At 46.7% G+C, this 17,980-nt stretch overlaps 10 protein-coding genes and 1 non-coding gene across 11 annotated transcripts; 3 read left to right on the top strand and 8 right to left on the bottom strand.

Annotated features, from left to right (window-relative positions):
* Positions 1–360: 360 nt before the first annotated feature.
* V8C40DRAFT_250048 (uncharacterized protein) lies at positions 361–986 on the bottom strand. The gene is made up of 2 exons (XM_083216879.1): positions 851–986; positions 361–765 (listed from the first exon to the last, which is right to left on the bottom strand). Exons 1-2 carry the CDS (start codon positions 874–876, stop codon positions 381–383), a joined length of 411 nt encoding a protein of 136 aa, XP_083071091.1. The 5' UTR covers positions 877–986; the 3' UTR covers positions 361–380.
* Positions 987–1,653: 667 nt separating this feature from the next.
* Positions 1,654–3,123, top strand: V8C40DRAFT_51784 (uncharacterized protein). The gene has a single exon (XM_083223067.1). The coding sequence runs from the start codon at positions 1,987–1,989 to the stop codon at positions 3,007–3,009; it is 1,023 nt and encodes a 340-aa protein (XP_083071092.1). The 5' UTR covers positions 1,654–1,986; the 3' UTR covers positions 3,010–3,123.
* Positions 3,044–4,669, bottom strand: V8C40DRAFT_250051 (mitochondrial carrier domain-containing protein). The gene has a single exon (XM_083216880.1). It carries the CDS (start codon positions 4,598–4,600, stop codon positions 3,239–3,241), a length of 1,362 nt encoding a protein of 453 aa, XP_083071093.1. The 5' UTR covers positions 4,601–4,669; the 3' UTR covers positions 3,044–3,238.
* Positions 4,670–4,782: 113 nt separating this feature from the next.
* On the bottom strand, positions 4,783–6,751 carry V8C40DRAFT_51797 (metal-dependent hydrolase family protein). The gene has a single exon (XM_083223068.1). The coding sequence runs from the start codon at positions 6,283–6,285 to the stop codon at positions 4,888–4,890; it is 1,398 nt and encodes a 465-aa protein (XP_083071094.1). The 5' UTR covers positions 6,286–6,751; the 3' UTR covers positions 4,783–4,887.
* A 37-nt stretch (positions 6,752–6,788) lies between these two features.
* Positions 6,789–6,860, bottom strand: V8C40DRAFT_t149. The gene has a single exon. It is a non-coding gene; the product is annotated as a tRNA-Thr (tRNA).
* A 603-nt stretch (positions 6,861–7,463) lies between these two features.
* On the bottom strand, positions 7,464–8,513 carry V8C40DRAFT_275882 (uncharacterized protein; the record flags this gene model as incomplete). Its single annotated transcript, XM_083220770.1, has 1 exon — positions 7,464–8,513. One exon carries the CDS (start codon positions 8,511–8,513, stop codon positions 7,464–7,466), a length of 1,050 nt encoding a protein of 349 aa, XP_083071095.1.
* A 723-nt stretch (positions 8,514–9,236) lies between these two features.
* V8C40DRAFT_250056 (uncharacterized protein) lies at positions 9,237–10,028 on the top strand. Its single transcript, XM_083216881.1, has one exon. The coding sequence runs from the start codon at positions 9,304–9,306 to the stop codon at positions 9,925–9,927; it is 624 nt and encodes a 207-aa protein (XP_083071096.1). The 5' UTR covers positions 9,237–9,303; the 3' UTR covers positions 9,928–10,028.
* Positions 10,029–10,076: 48 nt separating this feature from the next.
* V8C40DRAFT_267652 (GNAT family N-acetyltransferase) lies at positions 10,077–10,874 on the bottom strand (the record flags this gene model as incomplete). The annotated part of the gene is made up of 3 exons (XM_083219868.1): positions 10,077–10,339; positions 10,410–10,541; positions 10,595–10,874. The coding sequence occupies 3 exons, from the start codon at positions 10,872–10,874 to the stop codon at positions 10,077–10,079; spliced, it is 675 nt and encodes a 224-aa protein (XP_083071097.1).
* Positions 10,875–11,722: 848 nt separating this feature from the next.
* On the bottom strand, positions 11,723–12,928 carry V8C40DRAFT_280638 (oxidase ustYa family protein; the record flags this gene model as incomplete). Its single annotated transcript, XM_083221426.1, has 5 exons — positions 11,723–12,033; positions 12,105–12,204; positions 12,283–12,389; positions 12,452–12,574; positions 12,628–12,928. 5 exons carry the CDS (start codon positions 12,926–12,928, stop codon positions 11,723–11,725), a joined length of 942 nt encoding a protein of 313 aa, XP_083071098.1.
* A 1,169-nt stretch (positions 12,929–14,097) lies between these two features.
* V8C40DRAFT_267654 (uncharacterized protein) lies at positions 14,098–14,716 on the bottom strand (the record flags this gene model as incomplete). The annotated part of the gene is made up of 2 exons (XM_083219869.1): positions 14,098–14,608; positions 14,664–14,716. The coding sequence occupies 2 exons, from the start codon at positions 14,714–14,716 to the stop codon at positions 14,098–14,100; spliced, it is 564 nt and encodes a 187-aa protein (XP_083071099.1).
* A 994-nt stretch (positions 14,717–15,710) lies between these two features.
* V8C40DRAFT_275883 (S53 family peptidase) lies at positions 15,711–17,837 on the top strand (the record flags this gene model as incomplete). Its single annotated transcript, XM_083220771.1, has 4 exons — positions 15,711–15,940; positions 15,997–16,363; positions 16,409–17,674; positions 17,727–17,837. The coding sequence occupies 4 exons, from the start codon at positions 15,711–15,713 to the stop codon at positions 17,835–17,837; spliced, it is 1,974 nt and encodes a 657-aa protein (XP_083071100.1).
* Between the last annotated feature and the right edge of the window lie 143 nt (positions 17,838–17,980).

Below are 17,980 nucleotides of genomic sequence, written 5' to 3' on the forward strand. Positions count from 1 at the left end.
TGCGGCGCATATTCACGATGATGAGAGTGCTTCGAAGCTGTGGGATGTGAGCTTGGAGATGATTGGGCTAGGTAATTCCAACCAGTGAGGTATGCACGGGTAGGTTGGTTAGGATCTGAGAGCTTAGATGAAATCATGTGGCTGAGTTTATAAGGAATCTGTCATCAAGAGTTGTGGTGCAGATGTGGACCCCGTTCCGGATGGCCCCGGTCTATTTCGGAGATGAACTTGCAGTCTCGCTTTGGAGGGACGATTCAACAGCGCCTAGTTCATGCATGACATGTGGAGCAACGGGATTACAGTTAATACAACTATAAGCAAAAGTATATTGAGTTATCAGTTGACTTTGCTGTCTATTCCCGATAATTGCCGCCGTAGATCTAGAAGGTGGTGCTGATAACATCGCCAACGTAGCGAGAAGGGTACTCGCTGCTGAAGAGCGGCACACGCGCCAAGATCTCATCCTCGTGAGCAGCCAATGCCGCATCAAATTGCTCAGCGGTGTCAAAGTAGAAGAATGTAACAACGCTCCACGGGGCATCGCTCTCCAAGGTATTGATGGTATATCCCTTCATACCATAGGGCTTGTAAAGAGAGTAGACCCACGGCATCTGCTGCTGGCTGTAGAAGTCCATGTCAAAGGTCGAGTCATAGGTTGCGTTGTGAATGTTGGCGTAATAGGCCATTGAAAACCAGCCGATAGGCGGACAGGAGGTGTCTTGGGCCTTGGCAGACTGCGAGAAGACTGAAGCAGTGGCGAAGAGACTAGATGTTTTGTTTACTTGTTAGTTGCCATAAGCTGGGTTTCGGTTGTTCTGTATATCTCTTTAGGTTTGAAGTTTGAACGTACAGAGAGGCTAAAGTCTGGAACTGCATTGTGGCGTCTCGGTTGAAGTATTGATCAAAGTTGAATATTCGAGTTCTTTTACTGCGGAAATTTTGCAAGTTTTAATGGTATACCAAAGAGATAGTTGATTGCTGTGCTGGTGAATCCTGCGATGATTCCATTTCTTGAATTTACAGCGACATCAGTGCCCTTTTTGTATCCCTTTCTTCTTCCCTATTTTTACCATTCTCATATCCACATTCATCATCATGCGACGTACACGCAATCTGCAACAGCGTATTGTGGATGATTGAACTTCTTGGCTGCCTCTCAAACATCAAAATAGGAAGCTCAACAGTTCATCTTGCAAACATGATGAAACCTCTCTATCGCATGCATATCAAAATCAGTGACGATACGAATAGCTTACGACGCATACACTCACAATGTTACATTCGCAAGAATTGTTCTGAGAACAAGTCAAGACCCAGATGAAATCCCTTCAATTGACCCCCAAACAGCCCCCAAACAGAGTTATAGACGCTATCGTGCATCGGAGTTAAACCGCCTCGTCCAACCACATCTCTTCCACACTCAACCTTCCACTTAGGCATCAACTCTATCTGACCACCTTCTCTACTTTTATCGCTGTACTTTATTCTAAATCTTTAAGTAATGATCTCATCATTGGAAGCCTTCTTCCAGGTTAGGAACTTACTAGTTTATCCTGCCGCACCCCTTGTCTTTGTCACTCGGACTTGCTGACTGGACAGAATCGGCTTTAAAGTCAAGCTTATCGCCTAGCTTCGCCTACCGACAGCTGCAGTCACCGAAAGCTACACCAAGTTGTGAAAAGGCCGTATTTTTTCAATCGGAGAAGCTGAAGTTTTGTATATAGGCGATATGGGAAGCAATTCCATCGGAATCGGATATGGAGAGACTATTGTTGCCGCAATGGAGGCGATTCAATGTGTATATTAAGAGGCCATTCGCCGTTCATTCTCTCAATTGTAATTACATAGGTAAACAACAATCACGACAATCACGGCGACACAGCCTCCAACTACACTTGCCGAGACTCCAGTATCATTACAACTCAATCCTTGCTCAAGATCCCACAATAGACCATAATTCCACACACACCAACACAGACACACGCAATGTCGGCTCCATCTGAACAGACACTGATCGTCACCGGCGCCAATGGCTTCGTCGCCCTCCACATCATCAAGCAGGCCCTGGACCGCGGTTATAATGTCCGAGGAACCGTCCGATCCGTCAGTTCAGCAGGAAAAGTCCGTTCCATATTCTCCGACTACGGTGATAAGTTCACAGTCGCCATTGTCCCCGAATTGAACAAGAAAGAACTCTACGAGCCTGCCTTTGTTGGTACTCCTAAGCCTGTCACGGGTGTCATCAATGTTGCTGCTCCCTTCTCCCTGAAAATCAGCGACCCTGTGACTCAATTGCTGGATCCTGCTATTGAGTGTGCTATCAGCATGCTTGAAGCAACTCGTCAATATGGATCTAATGTCCGTCGTGTCATCAACACTTCGTCTTTTGCCTGCATTCTCGATCTTAGCCAGGGATACCGTCCTGGATACACATACTCTGAAAAGGACTGGAACCCAATGACGCATGCCGAGGCCGCCAAAGCCGACAATGCCACCGCCTACTGCGCTTCTAAAGCTCTCGCTGAGAAGGCCATGTGGAACTGGGTTGAGACTGAGAAGCCTTCGTTCTCATTGACATCCATCAACCCCCCTTGGATCTTCGGTCCTCACCTGAACCCCATCACTGATCTTCACCATCTCAATGAGTCTTCCGAAGCACTGTGGCGTCTTGTTGGTGCAAAGGAAGTCCCTCCAGTTGACTTCGCTGGCTTTGCTGATGTTCGCCTCGTTGCCACTGCCCATCTTAATGCCTTTGAGCGCCCTGAGGCTGCCGGCGAGCGCTTCATCTGCGGCCAGCACTTTGACTACCAGAGTGCGGTAGATACCCTGCGTGAAACTCTACCAGAGCTGCAAAGCCGTCTGCCAGTGGGAACGCCAGGTGCGGGTAAGACGCAGGCCGTCTACCAGCTTGACGGAAGCAAAGCAGAGCGTGTTCTGGGAATCAAGTACATTCCCTTGGAAGTTACCATGAAGGATTCATTTGCCCAGTTTTTGCAAGCGGAGGCGTAAAGGATGACTTGATCAAACATAGATATATAATTAGAGAGAAAAGCGCTGGGTTTGACGAAGGAATTGGTTCCTTCTTATATCGTTAATACAAAATACAAAATATTGGATATGTTAATATTTACGTGTAACAATGGAGCAGAGTGATCTATCGCCTACAAATCTATCCGACGGAGATTTATATACTCTAGTACAAAACATTACAAGCGTGATGAATCCTCGAAATTACCCTCTAATGCAGCAAAATATCGTATCCATCACTGGTGATGCGCACCTCTTCCATGCCGAACCCATACTTGCGTCGTATAAGTTCAAAGATGATCAGGCCGGCACTTGTGCTCGGGACCTGCCGAATGGTATTCCACCAGAATCCTCGATACAGCCACTTGCCCAGCTTCAGGCCTTCTGCTGATGCCTCAGCTTTGCACACCGCCAATGTCTCTTGGTATGCATGGTAGTACGCCCGAAGCATCCTGAACCTTCGTTGAGGTTTGTCGGGGTTGGCGGCCCGAGATGCACGTAGGCGGGCAGCTTTGTCGTCCAAATCTTCTAGATGGTCCCAGTGCTTGACTTGGAAATGAGTGAGAGGATGGAGAAGCAGCTGCTGGGCGAAGGAGGCACTGATGCCTGCACCAAGCAGAAACATGGGCTCTATTGCGTAATGTGGTCGAATGAGCTGAAGACCACCCTCTTCTTTGGGTCGATCGGTGGGACGCTTGGTCGTGAGAAGATCTACGATATCTTCTTCCAGGCCCCCGTAGTACCATGCCACAAAGCGGTAGTATGATTGTGCCTTGATATACTCGAATGTGCTGAAAAAGATTGCGCATCCCACGCTGTCTTTCAAAAATGAAACCCCCCATCCCGCAAATATTCCTCGCAGCCCGATTTCTCTGAGTTTTTCGGCACTAAACGTCCACATGCTTCGTGGCCGGCCGCTGCCGTCGTTGGGCATCATATCACGGTGATCATACCGCGCCTGCAGTGCGTCCAACGGTGCCGCAAGAACACTCTGCAGTCCACCTGCGAGAAATCCAGCCATGAATGTAGCCTGGGGAGGCGGTGGAGGATAAACTCTCTTGGTAGCCTTGGAGCTCTCTTCGTGCAGTCGGCCGAGGATCTGCAAATATCCCGTATACAGCACAGCGTTGACGCCAATGTTGGCAATCAGCGGCGGCATGATTTGATGCGGCACGATGCCCCAGCCCTCGTGTCGGATTGCCGACGTCAAAACACCTGGAGTCGTGCTTCGCATCCATAGCCACGTCTGTCGGAGAGCTGCAACCAGCCTCGACGGCGACGCATCTTCCGCAACAGCCTGCATCAACTTCTTCGTCTGCCGCTGGTGAATCGTCCGAGCATACGCTAGATAGTCGACTCGGGTGCGGAAGAAGGACTTGGCCGGGGCACGGAAGTAAAAGGCAACGACCTGCGCACTGAGAGCCCGCACTCCGGCCGCCGAAGCTGCTGTTGCGGCATTGTTTCGAGGATGGCGATCGGGCAGCTCAACTCCAGGCGGGAGGACGGGGAGAACGCCGGTGGTTGAGTCGGGGAGAGGGGCCAGGATGGGAGCTTCAGAGCGGCCGGAGATCATGGCTCTTGCGGCTCGTTCGGCTCATCGTGGGAGAGTTTCGGTCGGGTTTAAGAGATATGCAGCAAGGGCATGAAGGAGCTTGTGAGAGAGAAGCCGGAGTTGGGCTTGGGGGAAACGGAAAGTCTGCAGGCTATCGTCGGATCCAGCTGACTAAGCTTCACAGTTATCATATAAGTCTCGAGACAAAGAGCACACAGTCTCTCTCACACTACAGCTATCATGGGTTTGTTATCAAGAAGAAATTCGGATGATTAAGTTATTCTAATATCCTTATCCAGTACCTGGAATCACTCAATTATTGTCTGAGGCCGGATAACGTCTTCCTTCAACTTGGTCCACCGGCTCTTATACACTCGGCCATTCTTCAGCACTGCGAGAATATTCTTCTCTGGCTCATCCAAAATCGTAATATTTTCCAGTGGATTGGCATTGAGTACCAATACATCTGCGGCGAATCCATCTTTAATCTGGCCCAAGAAACTCTCCTGCTTCAACATCCTCGCCGCATTAACAGTGGCCCCCTGGAGAATCTTTGCGGCACTCAACGCCTGTGCCCGGATCCCGAATTCCTTGCTCTGCTCAACCCATAGGGGCCCTAACAGATCAGATCCATGGCAAATGCTAACTCCAGCTTCGTCTGCCAGGCGCAGAGATTGCAGACCTTGCTCCAGAACTTGGAGGTTCTTTTCACGGTTTGATGGTGGTAGAAATCCAGCGTATTTGTCGGAGCCCATGGCATGGTAGGTGACAAGCGTAGGAGTAAACCACACATTGTTTTTAGCCATGTACTCGGCTGTCTCTTTATCAATGAGATTGCCATGCTCGATTCCTTTGACACCATTGTCAACAGCATGCCTGATTGATCGAGGAGTGTAAGCATGAGCAGTCACGTACGTGTTGTACGTCTCTGCGACCTCGGTAATCGCCCTGATCTCAGCAGCGGTAAACTGGATATGTTCCAATCGATCGTTCGGTGAAGCAACACCTCCACTGGTCATAATCTTGATGAAATCTGCTCCCTGGCGGATCTGCTCTCGAGTAGCTAGTATAGCAGCAGGCACGCCATCAACAACGGTGGAAAGACAGTTTGTGGTGCCGCAACACGCTTCGTGGGCTGACCTGGAATCTCCGTGACCACCCGTCTGAGAAAGGGCTTTGTTGGCGATAAAAAGTCGAGGCCCAGGAAATACGTCGTCTGTTATTGCCTCCTTCAGGGCCAGCGTCGCACCCCCAGTATCTCTCAATGTAGTGAAGCCACGGTACAGCACCTGTGCCGCCATATAAGGCTGACGAAAGTGAGACACGGCCATGTCGGGATGAACTATACTCGCTGTAAGACCTTCTTCCCCTGGCACAGATGATATATGAGCGTGGCAGTCGATCAGTCCCGGGCTAAGATATTTGTCCTCCAAATCCACGACAATAGCGTCGCTAGGATACCATTCAGCGTGTTCCGCAAATTTATCGTCAATTATTTTGATTAAGCCTCCTGATAGTTTAACAACACGGTTGGGGATGATCTTTCCATTTGCTGTATCGACGACATTTGCATTCCTGAAGATGTATGTCTTTTGAGGAGGGAGTTTCCATGGCTTGATGAGATCTGGCTCCGGTTCTGCCCCCAAGACGCCGGGACCTAGAGCAATTGGCCTCTCATCAATGACGGGAATCCTGCGTTGTGTCATTTTGACATGAGAGTCTCGTTATTAAAATGATTGGGGATGGTTAAAAAATAGTGTAGCTATTGCGCAGTATGTGTGTTAATGAGACGCCAAAGCACATGAAATGAGGGGCAAACTGATTCGCAGGGGTGACAAACGCGGGGATCATCCCGAATTCTTCCAAAATGGAAGAAAGACAATCTACATGCATTTAAGTGAGTTATTACATGTTGCCAGCACTGCTGCTATTTCTGTCTAAATTGCCATGACGACACGCAGGACAGACAGTTTGTAGCTACATTACTTTGAGGCTTCTAATAAGATGCTGGAAAGAATCCTCACAATCGTTCGTCTGGCAAGAAAAAAAAAAGAAAAATCAAGCAAAGGGTTGTAGGAAACATTCCCGAATAGTTCGAAAAAAAAAGAAGAGCTTTTCTTAGATGCCCAATCTTCTTTTTGTAAAGACTCTTCTTATCCAATTTGAACTGTTATTGAAGCATTTCAACGAGCAAAACAGCAAAAAAACATGCCCCCACTCAGATTTGAACTAAGGACCTTTGCATTACGAGTGCAACGCTCTACCCCTGAGCTATAAGGGCCGTTTGCTTATCGATAAGAGGCGTAATTTATGATATATATGGTAGGATCTTGATGCCCACCCCAGATGTGAAGGCATCCCTATTTACTACCAACAAGAGTTTGATATCAGATAGATAAAATATTTTAGTCTCTTCTTGCGTTTAATTTATTGATTGGCGAGAATTTTAGAGTCAATATTCTCCCGGGAACTAAAGAAAAAAGACAAGACATCTCCAAAACTTCGGTATAAGACAGCATCTAATAAGGATGTTGATTGCTACACAAACATCGATATTCAACATAATCTCAACAAGATATTCTCTTCAATTATAACTTCAATCGCCAGCATTTTCGATGTCAGGGCAATAATGTGTTTTTGATGGCTATAATGATTCTTTTGAGACTTATACGGGTATCAAGGTGTTAGTAAAGAGACGAGAGAGAAAACAAACGGAACCGTGTATATGGAATTGTATGACATGCAAAGGGAGTGTAATACAAGAAACAGCATATAATTGCATTTCAGAACCTAAGGCAACTACAGTTATTACATGTCGTCTCACTAGTCTCGTACTTTTGTCTATTTACTTAGCTATATATGCGATCGGACCTGTCTGCCAGTATCATCCTCCAACCTCATCCTCCAACCATAACCCCCGAATACTACCATGGGTATAATCCACTTTCATCCCTTGGTCGATCCAGTCATCATAAATGCCAGCACTGACATGTACTCCCCAGCGAATAGCTGACTGTGGTCCTTCTGTGCCAAGATCATGCCAAGACTGGATTGTCGCTTCTTTATTTCCTTCGGAAACTATTATCCCACAATCTGTCGGACAACGCGGGCAGGAAATGAATACCCACTGGCCGGGTAATTTCAAAGCAAGATCAATTTCGTCCTCAAGGTCGGTTATTATTCGAGGAGGGGTGGTCCAGCTCCGTGTCTGGATTGTAGCGCTGACTTTTCTCTTCTCTGCACGACTGTAATTAAGTCCACCTCGCAGGCACAAGTGTGGGCAAATTGTTATATTTCTTTCGCGGAAAAGTGTCCAACGAGTTATTGTCTGTGACCACATCTTATTATATTTGTCTTCATGACCACCGGCTTTCCATTCTTGACGAAAAAGAAATCGTTCATTGGTAATCCTAGCATCTGCCGTGTAATGTGTAGGGCCCATGAATTTCGATATCGATCGGAACGGCCTCATCATCATTTTCAGATGCTTTTGTGCCATATTGCCCAGCCGTGATAGCTTTAGGGCAAATTGAACATGAAGATATTCGATGAAACAGCCATCCAGATATAGGCTGGGTAGTTTGAAACCGCAGGGAAGACAGTTATCTCCTATAGTCTTCAGAGCATTGCCATTGGCAAGGTGTAGCTTGCAACATTTCTGACAGGCCCAGTGATTTGTGGATTGGTGTGCAATTCCTTCCCAAAATGCAAACCTATCCTCTCGGGAAAGCTTGGACGCTTCTTGCTTCCAGTCACGGAACATGATTCGCCGTAATGCTGTACATGTCTGTGAAAGGAAGAGTTTATCAGACAAGCCGAGGTTGTCGGCGATGAGATAGATGATCTCCAATGGAACCTGGAGCATGGTGGCGTGGCTGTTGACTTCAAGAGAGAGGTTTTCCACAATGGGCACAGAAGTGGCAGGGTCTTGCATCTTGAATCTGTCAAGTAGGCGACTTGGAAATCGAAGACACTTCATAAAATGTTTGAAATCGGAGTTTAATGTTTGGAAAGAGAGTGATTGTTGGATTAGTGATTATTGAAGAAGATGTTAAGACTGAAGCTTTGGCAATGAATGTTGAGAGGGACTACAGAAGAAATTCCAGAGAAGAGATTCAGACCGGGGACCAGCAGCCTTTATAACTTCTGGGAAAACAATACTAAATCATTACACCTCATATCGTTGCCGGGTGACGGTTGAGTTTATGTTTATAGTTGTAAGGGGCTTCTATGTTGGTTTGGTGGGAATCGCCGTGGCGGAACAGTATCAAGCCGTTGCTGTGTAACGTTCAATATAAGTAAATAGTAACAGTGCGGACGCAAATCATAATTCAAATCAAATGTCTGAATTAGTCTAAAGTAAATTCTGGTACTGGTACTCCTGTTCCCCCTTGATAGCAGTACATGGGGTGGGCTCACTTAAATCGCGCTGGGAACATGATCGAAATCCATCGCAGATTCGATGTCGCCGGAGCCCATACATCACACTGGAGTGTTCTCATGGAATACCATTCCGGAGATAACGGGGATGGAAACACGAATGAGAGATTGGCGCCCACAAATTAGCCATTCACAGAAGTGTAGAAATGCAGGGTGAAGGAGCGGTTATTAGTTTGGCCATTGGGCTATGACTCACCGTTTTAACATAAACTCCATAGAGTCCCAAGACTTCGTCCTTACACCACCCACTTGATTTGAGTTGCGATAACAAAATACGAACCATCATGTACGATGAAACCATAATCTTAATCGGCCCAGAAGGTTCTGGCAAGTCTACTATTGGCAAAATCCTGGCCAAGACTCTGCCGAAAGAATTGTATACACTTGACCGACACCGCGATGAACTCTACGCACCTTATGGCTACGACAAAGACCTAGCGGCGAAAATATATGAAGAAAAGGGTCTTTGGGCATTTTACCAGCACTGGAAAACGTTTGAATACAAGACCGTCGTGCACATTCTGCAGAATGCAAGACAACAGGGCGATCAGTTTTACGGCAAGATTCTCGATTTCGGAGCCGGACATTCAGTCTTTGAGAATCCGCAAGAGCTAGAGAATATTGAGGCGTTGGTTAAGCCTTACGAAAATGTCATCTTGATAATGCCGTGTGAGGACGTCGATGAGGTGGTGAAGATTACAGAAGCGCGGAGGGGCCATGAGCTGGGCCTCAATAAGCATTTTATGGAGCATCCAAGCAATAAGAGGCTTGCAAAGCATATTATCTATACAAAAGACACCACGGCTGAGGAATGTGTTGAAAGAGCGCTTCGGATTATTAGAAGAGAAGGTGCAGCAAGTTCGTCGACTCCTACAACTACAGATGCTAGGCCCGGAAACATTGCTTAGAAGACTGGGACGACCAAGCCCATAGAACGGTTACAAGGTCAATAAGAATCGGAAATAAATTAGTTTAGTCAAACAATAATAAAAATCTAGATTATCTCTCACACCCGAGGACTCTTTGTCCAGCACCTTTAGGGCGTACCGTGAAGCACTCAAGCTGTGGCTTCGGGTTTCTTCGGTTCGCGAAGCATACACGTATGTGTATAAGTTTCCCCATGGCTACTTCTGGGCAGGTCTACGGTTATCTCTTCCATCACTTGAAATCCAAATTTCTTGTACAACGGCACAGCCATTGGTGAGCCAGTCACCCAGCAGGCGAGACCTTCTTGGTCGGCCAACTCTGTGACCCAGGCCATCAGCAAGCTCCCGGCGCCACGTCGCTGTGCCTTGGGATGTGTGCCAATGAGCTTCAAAACTGGAGAAATAGATGCTTAGTTTCAATGCCCAGTAAACATGTACGTAGTAAAAGATGGCCTAGGACATACTAATGGCAGGCCGATTGCCCAGATCCCGAAATTGGGCCCTCGCAGCTCTGCTACTAAATCCAGACCCCTCGGGAGCAGCAGTTGGGGCTTCTGGGGGTGGTTGACGATTTCTGACTATATCTTCTGGGGCGTCTATTGCTATTAGTTGGATGCATTTGGCACTCAAAACAAGACAGGGCACAAACCGGCTGGAGTAAATCGATCGGGATCAATATCGGTATTCTGAAACCCAATCTTGACCCAACCAACCAACTCTCCCGTGTCGGTGTCGACAACCTTTTTATAGGCATTGAAAGCTTCGCAGTAGTTTTTCGGCCAGCGGCGAATAAGGCCAGCTACCCGCTCATCATATGTCTGGTCTGAGAAGGAGGCTCTCGAGTAGGGGTCAGTGTTGAATGAGGTGGCATAAGTGTTTGCGTAGGCCTCGGCATCTCCAAATCTCATGTCCTCAAGCTGAAGTGGCATTTTGTTGCTGGTAGCAGGCGCTGCTTGGTCTTGTTCTGCAATGGCGCTGCGCAGGATTTTAGTCATAAAAGGCCTCTGAGCCGTTTTGTTGTGCTCAAAGGAACATAGATATGGATGATAAGATATTCCTGACTTCCTAAAATGCTACTAAGTTTCGTATACTAGCGACCTATGTGTATATTGATGATTTTGATGATGCTCGCCGAGAATGCAGAATCGTAGTTCTCCGCTTCCGATGAGAGGGAGAAAGGTGGCCACTTATCCAATATAAAGTACCTAACTTAGAGTCCATGCAGCGTGCTCCCCTCCTTCCATTCCGTGCTCGGTTCGGTTGGCCGCCATGTCTTACTCGGTCATCGGCTAAGTCTCTTCCCGAATCACAAGCAGATGCCAACGTTGTGGGTTTCCGATGCTGCCGCGTCCAAGTATCATGATCGATGAACAAAGCGCATGCACATTTCAGTTGTAAAAATGAAGAAATGGATTTAAAGTAGTGAGTCAATTATGTATACATTATCTTGGAGAAAATACCTTGAATATATGGTTCATGTAATTTTGGTCCATGTATCTAATAACCTCTATTTGATACTCTTCATTAGCCAATTCGACTAATGTTATCGAATTTCATGCTTTGCAACTATCGCATCTCGAAGTAACCACTAATAATGCGAAGTCAAGTACAGACCTGACTGCCCTAATCCTCAAAAAAGTTCACTTCAGTTGAAATAGCTTCCTTATAGCCTCATAGCCTCATACACCGAAGGCGCTGAGATATCTTATTACATACACTGACGCCATAAAGACTCTAGATGAACCAGCTACATACGCAGCCCTTACATGTTCCAAACTTAATCGTGGCCCCATTTATCCTTTCCAGTGACTGGAGGCCCATGCGGTGGTATTGGAAAACCGTGCTCGTAATCCAATATCGTCTCTGCAAGCCCTGGCGCAGGCTTCCAACTGGGATTTGGTGTCTGTCTTGGCACACCTCCATTGTCGTGCTCTTCCACCCATTCCAGCAATTTAGTAAAGTTTCGACACTTGTGCATGGTATTAAAGTCAGGATGAGGAGTGTGGTGAGTGAGGACCCAGTTGGATGTGACGGGCGTCACATCGCTCTCACACATTATGACCTGGCGGAGATAATCGATGCAGTGGTCTGGAGTAAGACACAGAAGGAAGCGATTCATTAGCATGAATTTATGGTTGACAAATGCGAGCTAGACTCACCGACGTGGTTGAAGAATAGTTTATTCGTCACTTCAAACTCGATTGGCAGGTTTTCGGGCCTTGAGTAATAATCTGCATAGATGACTTTTCGGATAAAGTTCTACTCAACGGGTAAGCAAATGTCTTAGGTCAACAGATCTAGAGAATTTAATACCAGGCAGTGGAGCTGATGAAAAACCTCAATCTCGACCATGATTCCACCACCTTGTTCTTTAGGATAAGGTATGCCCGAATTTGTCTTATTTAACTCTGCACGATGCTTTTCAGGCATAGAAAGCGGATGGACTTGTGATGCAAAGTAAGCACAAAATACGGTATTAGAAGCAATGGTAAGTTTGAATGCTTACTTTTACCAACGCGAGTCCAAGCTTCGTCAAGTTCTGGTCGAGGGTGTCCTTTGTACACATTTTCGGCGTCAAGTTCCGCCTCAAACTGGTAATCGTAATATTCCACTGCCTCAAGCAACGGCGCTATGTTTGTGTCAGCTTGGCCAAATGTGACGACAAAACTATGAACAACTTACAATAGCTTGAAGTCATGCGGACGCACTCCAACTCAGTGCATCCTGGTTTCAGCACATACCCTATGGCTGCACCCACAAGTACACTGCATATAATTTGTAGACTGACTATAGCCCATCTCCATACTGTTGCCGAACTGGGTTTCCATTTCCTTGATCGCTGAGGTGTATCGTCTTCTCCAATCCATGTCGAGGTGGAATCAAGCTCATCTTCGAGCCTATCGTAATAGCCCAGAAGCTTTTTGTTTTCGGCTTCAAGGCTTGGGCGCCCCTTCTCTGCACTCGACGCTGATCCAAGGTCCATTTTGAGAATGCAAACTAGTATAAACGTAAGATCAATAGTAGACCTTATGGATGCGAAATCTAAAATATGTAAGGTATTCCAGAGTTTGGTGGTGTCTACACGTAGGTAGGCTGGATTTTTCATTCGAGGCCGCGAGGCCGCGAGACCAGGTCCGAGTCCGATGATGTAGCTCTAGGCTCGGAATTGAGAGACATGGCGGCCGAAGTACAGCACCTATCCGAACCGAGACACATACAGACATCTCGGACCGCTTTCAAACATGCGAGAATCAAGACGTCATGGAGATCGGAAACTATGTGTACCAAACGTTCAATTACGAGGCTCGGATTTGAGAGCTGAGGGTCGCTCATTGCGCATCGGTAGGAGAATCGCGGTGACTCGGCCAACGGGACTGTGCTGCACCCCTCTGCATAAAAGTTATCTATTAGTGAAACACAAAGGTTCAGCCGTCATTTGCAAGACCAAGATCTGGCCGCTTGCAATTACATAGGTTCATGAATGTACCTAACTTAGACGGAAGCATACCTCCCCGGAGAAGTCATAGTCAATAGTTAGAGGTGTAAACTCTTTTTCGCGTAAATAATCGCGAATAATCGGATTTAGCACAATGATTTGCTTCTCAGAGTGCAAGTATTACAACGACCGTGGCAAGCGAAAGGACGGTGTATTTGGTGACTGTGATTGCACTGGTTCCATAATTTATACTCAACTTCGTAATGCAAGACTTTCAACATAATTCGAAGGCTTGGTAACGCATACTTTTGTACACAGCGATAAATAGAACAGCAGGCACTTCAAGCATGGCTAAGACTACGAAACGGTAATGTCCAAAAAGAGAAAAGAAATGGCAAAAGAACCATGGCCTCATGAGGTGTGATAGTAGTATAGCTAGTAGAGTTTAATGCTTAATCAATACATTGAGGCATGAGATATTGGCCTGTCAATCAATAAAACAGCTTCTAAGGACGCGGCAAAGGTAATAAATTTCACGTATATTGCCTATGGGAGAGCTAATGAGGGCGAACTGAACTATCCTCACATGTCCTACATACGGCACCATATTGGTCATTATCAACCTCCCTGCTCTCCAGTTCAAAGCCTGAACCAAATGCCCGTATTGATACTTTCGGCTTCCAGCGTCAACAGGTGGTAGATACATCGAATTCACACTAGTCATAGTGTTGCTTGTCAGGGACAACAGTATCTTTAGTACGCTTATCGTAGTGCTGCTTGTCAGGGACCACAGTGTCTTCGGTACGCTTGTCATAGTGTTGCTTGTCCGGGACTACAGTGTCCTCAGTTCGCTTGTCGTAGTGCTGCTTATCGGGAACAACTGTATCCTTATTTCGCTTGTCATAATGTTGTTTATCAGGGACGACAGTGTCTTGAGTTCGCTTGTCGTAATGTTGCTTATCGGGCACGACAGTGTCTTCGTTACGTCTGTCATAATGTTGCTTATCAGGCACAACAGTGTCCTTGTTACGTCTGTCATAGTGCTGTTTGTCAGGAACCACGGTATCCTTGTTGCGCTTATCATAATGCTGTTTGTCAGGAACAACGGTGTCTTCGTGGCGTTTGTCGTAATGCTGTTTATCGGGAACAACTGTATCTTCATGACGCTTATCGTAATGTTGCTTGTCAGGAACAACGGTATCCTCGGAGCGAGAGACAATATCAAAACTATATTATGCGGATTAGCGTTTGGTAATATGTAGAGAGAATATGTTTTGCCTACGATTGTGCCATTGGAAGCGCGAGCGCCATGGCAGTGGAGGCCAAAGCGGCCATAGCAAAAGCTTTAGTGTACCGCATAATGCAAACACGTTATCAAACTTTCGTTAAAAACTTTGTTCAAGATATTGGTTTAGATGCGATGCTATCGTTGTTGAGTTGCAAGGATACTGTCCAAGCACCGCGGGGGATGGCTTCTTATATAGCCTGAAAGCGACGAATCTCCCATAGTTATGTCTCAATACGATAGTTGTCAAGACATGGAACAAGATTAGAATATTGCATCATTTGTCACAGCGAACTGATAGTAAACAGCCTCGATGTGAAGCATTTTGACGCACCGACACAGCTTCTATCGGACCCAGACAATGTCAGTCCCGTTCTTTCATCGCAAATTGGCCTTTGCATTTCAGAGTCGCAGCTGAGAAGTAAAGTCAAACAAAACTCAAAAGACCTTCCGAGACAAGCTTGGCATCATTAGAACTCAGTATGACGAGATGTAGAAAACGACGTCGGTGGTGGAAGTCAGTTGCCGGAATAGGAAATGTCGCAGAACCTCACTCTCAGAGATCCGACGGACCGAAGTGCAGATCCATCTAATAAAATGGACGGACCGAGCCGCTCATCCTTCGATGATGAACTTTCTTGGCGTAGGTCATTGGCAGGTACCAGTGTTGTAAGCTTGACCAGTGGTAATTCGTCACCAAGATTTGCGACGACAAGATCTGTTAGGTAGATGGCAAACTACCCCATCTCCGTTTTGTTTCGCTGCCTGTGACAACTATCGTAGGCATCTTCGCTCAGGGGATTCTATCATTGGATCTTCACATAGTCACATAGAGCAGAGAAGTCGGCTACCATACTTCGCGGGTGGCTTAGCAGTTGTACGGCAAAGTAACCACAAACGACAGCAGACTTTCAAAAGACGTGGAACAGGCACTGCACGTAATCATCATATTGAAAATTGATTACTTGTAATATTTGATACATAATGGCCGTGAGATTGACTGTCATATCCATCATCATCGCTCATATCCTCGTGTTAGAGGCTATGGGTGCTACAATCCATAGCTTGTCGAGTAACAAATCGACACAGAGCAGCAAAGCCTCACTGACCAAACGTGAGATACCCGACTCTCACAGGCTACATGAGCGACAAAACTCCCACTGGGAAGGCCAATGGGAAAAACAAATCAGAGTTCCAGCCAATGGTCTGCTTCCCATGCGTATTGGTCTCGTTCAGAGTAACATTGACGAGGGAGCGCGTCGTCTACAAAAGATGTAAGCAAAATCCTAAGCCCTTCCATAAGTGTTCCCATTAATAACACAAGTATTAGCTCGAATCCAAACTCGCCAGATTATGGAACGCACATGTCTCCAGAAGAAGTAATCGAAATGTTTGCTCCGTCTGAGACTGCTTTCGATGCTGTGAGGGACTGGCTTGTTAGCGCCGGCTTTGCTGACGAGGCCATCTCACTTTCAGCCAACAAGCAGTGGATCCAATTTGATTCAAGAGCTGAAGACGCTGAAAATGTTCTGTTTGCAGAATTTTTTGAGTATGAGCACCTTGCGTCGGGCAGCAAGACTGTCGCTGTCGAGGAGTACTATGTTCCTCTCCATCTTCGAGAGTACATAGACTACATCACTCCTGGTATCAAGCTTCAAGCCCATCCTAATAAGCTGAAGAAATTGATGCAGCGCCAAGTACAAGAGCTACAAGAGAAGCCTATGAGCAGATCCGCGCATAAGAATGCGCCATATATAAATGATGAAGATGGCAGAGGTAGTGGCAACCGCAGTACGACGCCAATACCTTTTGTCTCGGGTTCTTGCGATACCGATCTCACCATTGCTTGTATCAGAGCTCAATACGGCATTCCCAATAATACAGCTGCCATACCTGGAAATGAGCTTGGTATTTTTGGCGGTCTGGATGAGCACTATAGCAAAGCTGATCTGGACACATTCTTTGCCACGCTTCACCCACACATACCAAATGGCACTTACCCAGAGGAAAGACTCATTGACGGCGCTATTGGCTCCGTTGAAGACGTTCCAGGATACAACCAGTCTGTTGCGGGTGTCGAAGCGGATATGGACATTGAGGCTGTCTGGCCGTTGATTTGGCCTCAGGGGGTTGTTCTGTTCCAAACAGACGATCAATTCTATGAAACCAGTCAAAAGGCACCGGACACACCATATCATGGCTTCTGGAACACTTTCTTTGATGCAATTGATGGGTCATACTGTACGTACTCAGCGTACAATGAGACTGGTGACTGTACTAGACCAGAATGCCTTGATCCTTCGTACCCCAATCCCAATCCTGATGGATACAAGGGTCAGCTACAATGTGGTGTATACCGTCCTACGAATGTTATATCTATCTCTTACAGCGGCGGTGAAGCGGATCTACCTGCATCGTACTTGAGGCGACAGTGCAATGAGATTATGAAGCTCGCCTTACAAGGTGTAACTGTGGTTGAGTCATCTGGAGACTATGGCGTGGCTTCTTACCCAGAGAACCTTTTCACGAATAATGGATGTGCTGGTACCGATGGAAAAGTCTTTTATCCTTCCGCCGATGTAAGCTGTCCTTATGTCCTGGCTGTCGGCTCCACGCAGCTCAAGAGGCATAGGGATAGCAATACCACGTACTATGAGTCGTCTACCTCGTACAGCGGCGGTGGATTCTCTAACTATTTCGACGCACCCGAATGGCAAATGGACGCCATCTCCTCATATTTCGATCGAGTGGCTTTAAACTTTACTAGTTACGAAAATCCTGGTGTCAACTTCAGCGATGTTGGCGATGGTGTCTACAGGGCTGGTGGCCGCGGTTACCCTGACGTATCAGCTATTGGTGAAAGACTGGTTGCCTTCAAGAGAGGCCGATGGGGTCATGTTGGCGGCACATCTCTCTCAGCCCCCATATGGGCGGCTGTAATCACGCTGATAAACGAGCGCCGTCTCGCCGCCAACAAAAGCACTGTTGGCTTCATCCACCCTGTCTTGGTATGGCTGTCCCAGTTCTCAGTGGTGATATTCATGGGCTAACCAATTCTAGTACGCCCATCCCGAAGCCTTTCTTGATATCACGGAAGGATCTAATCCGGGGTGTAATACAACTGGTTTTCCAGCAGTCAAGGGATGGGATCCTGTCAGTGGTCTTGGGTGAGAGTCTCCCTTGCAACTTAGCTTGACCTTTGGTTCATTATTTGAAGCTAACTTCAGAAGAACACCCTATTTTCCCAAATTGGTTGACTTGTTCCTCAGCCTATGAGATCTGGCTGATAAAATGGAAGTATCACTGCAAGGAAA

This window comes from Trichoderma camerunense (assembly GCF_050948025.1).
Source record: "Trichoderma camerunense strain CBS 138272 chromosome Unknown V8C40scaffold_13, whole genome shotgun sequence".
Taxonomy (NCBI): Eukaryota; Fungi; Ascomycota; class Sordariomycetes; order Hypocreales; family Hypocreaceae; genus Trichoderma; species Trichoderma camerunense.

Excerpts from the sequence above, each read along its gene's own strand:
- V8C40DRAFT_51797 (XM_083223068.1), bottom strand. The coding sequence starts at position 6,285 with ATGACACAACGCAGGATTCCCGTCATTGATGAGAGGCCAATTGCTCTA.
- V8C40DRAFT_51784 (XM_083223067.1), top strand. The coding sequence starts at position 1,987 with ATGTCGGCTCCATCTGAACAGACACTGATCGTCACCGGCGCCAATGGC.
- V8C40DRAFT_250056 (XM_083216881.1), top strand. The coding sequence starts at position 9,304 with ATGTACGATGAAACCATAATCTTAATCGGCCCAGAAGGTTCTGGCAAG.
- V8C40DRAFT_250051 (XM_083216880.1), bottom strand. The coding sequence starts at position 4,600 with ATGATCTCCGGCCGCTCTGAAGCTCCCATCCTGGCCCCTCTCCCCGAC.
- V8C40DRAFT_250048 (XM_083216879.1), bottom strand. The coding sequence starts at position 876 with ATGCAGTTCCAGACTTTAGCCTCTCT. Across the intron at positions 766-850 it reads TTCCAGACTTTAGCCTCTCT|TCTCTTCGCCACTGCTTCAG; the intron begins GTACGTTCAAAC and ends CAAAACATCTAG.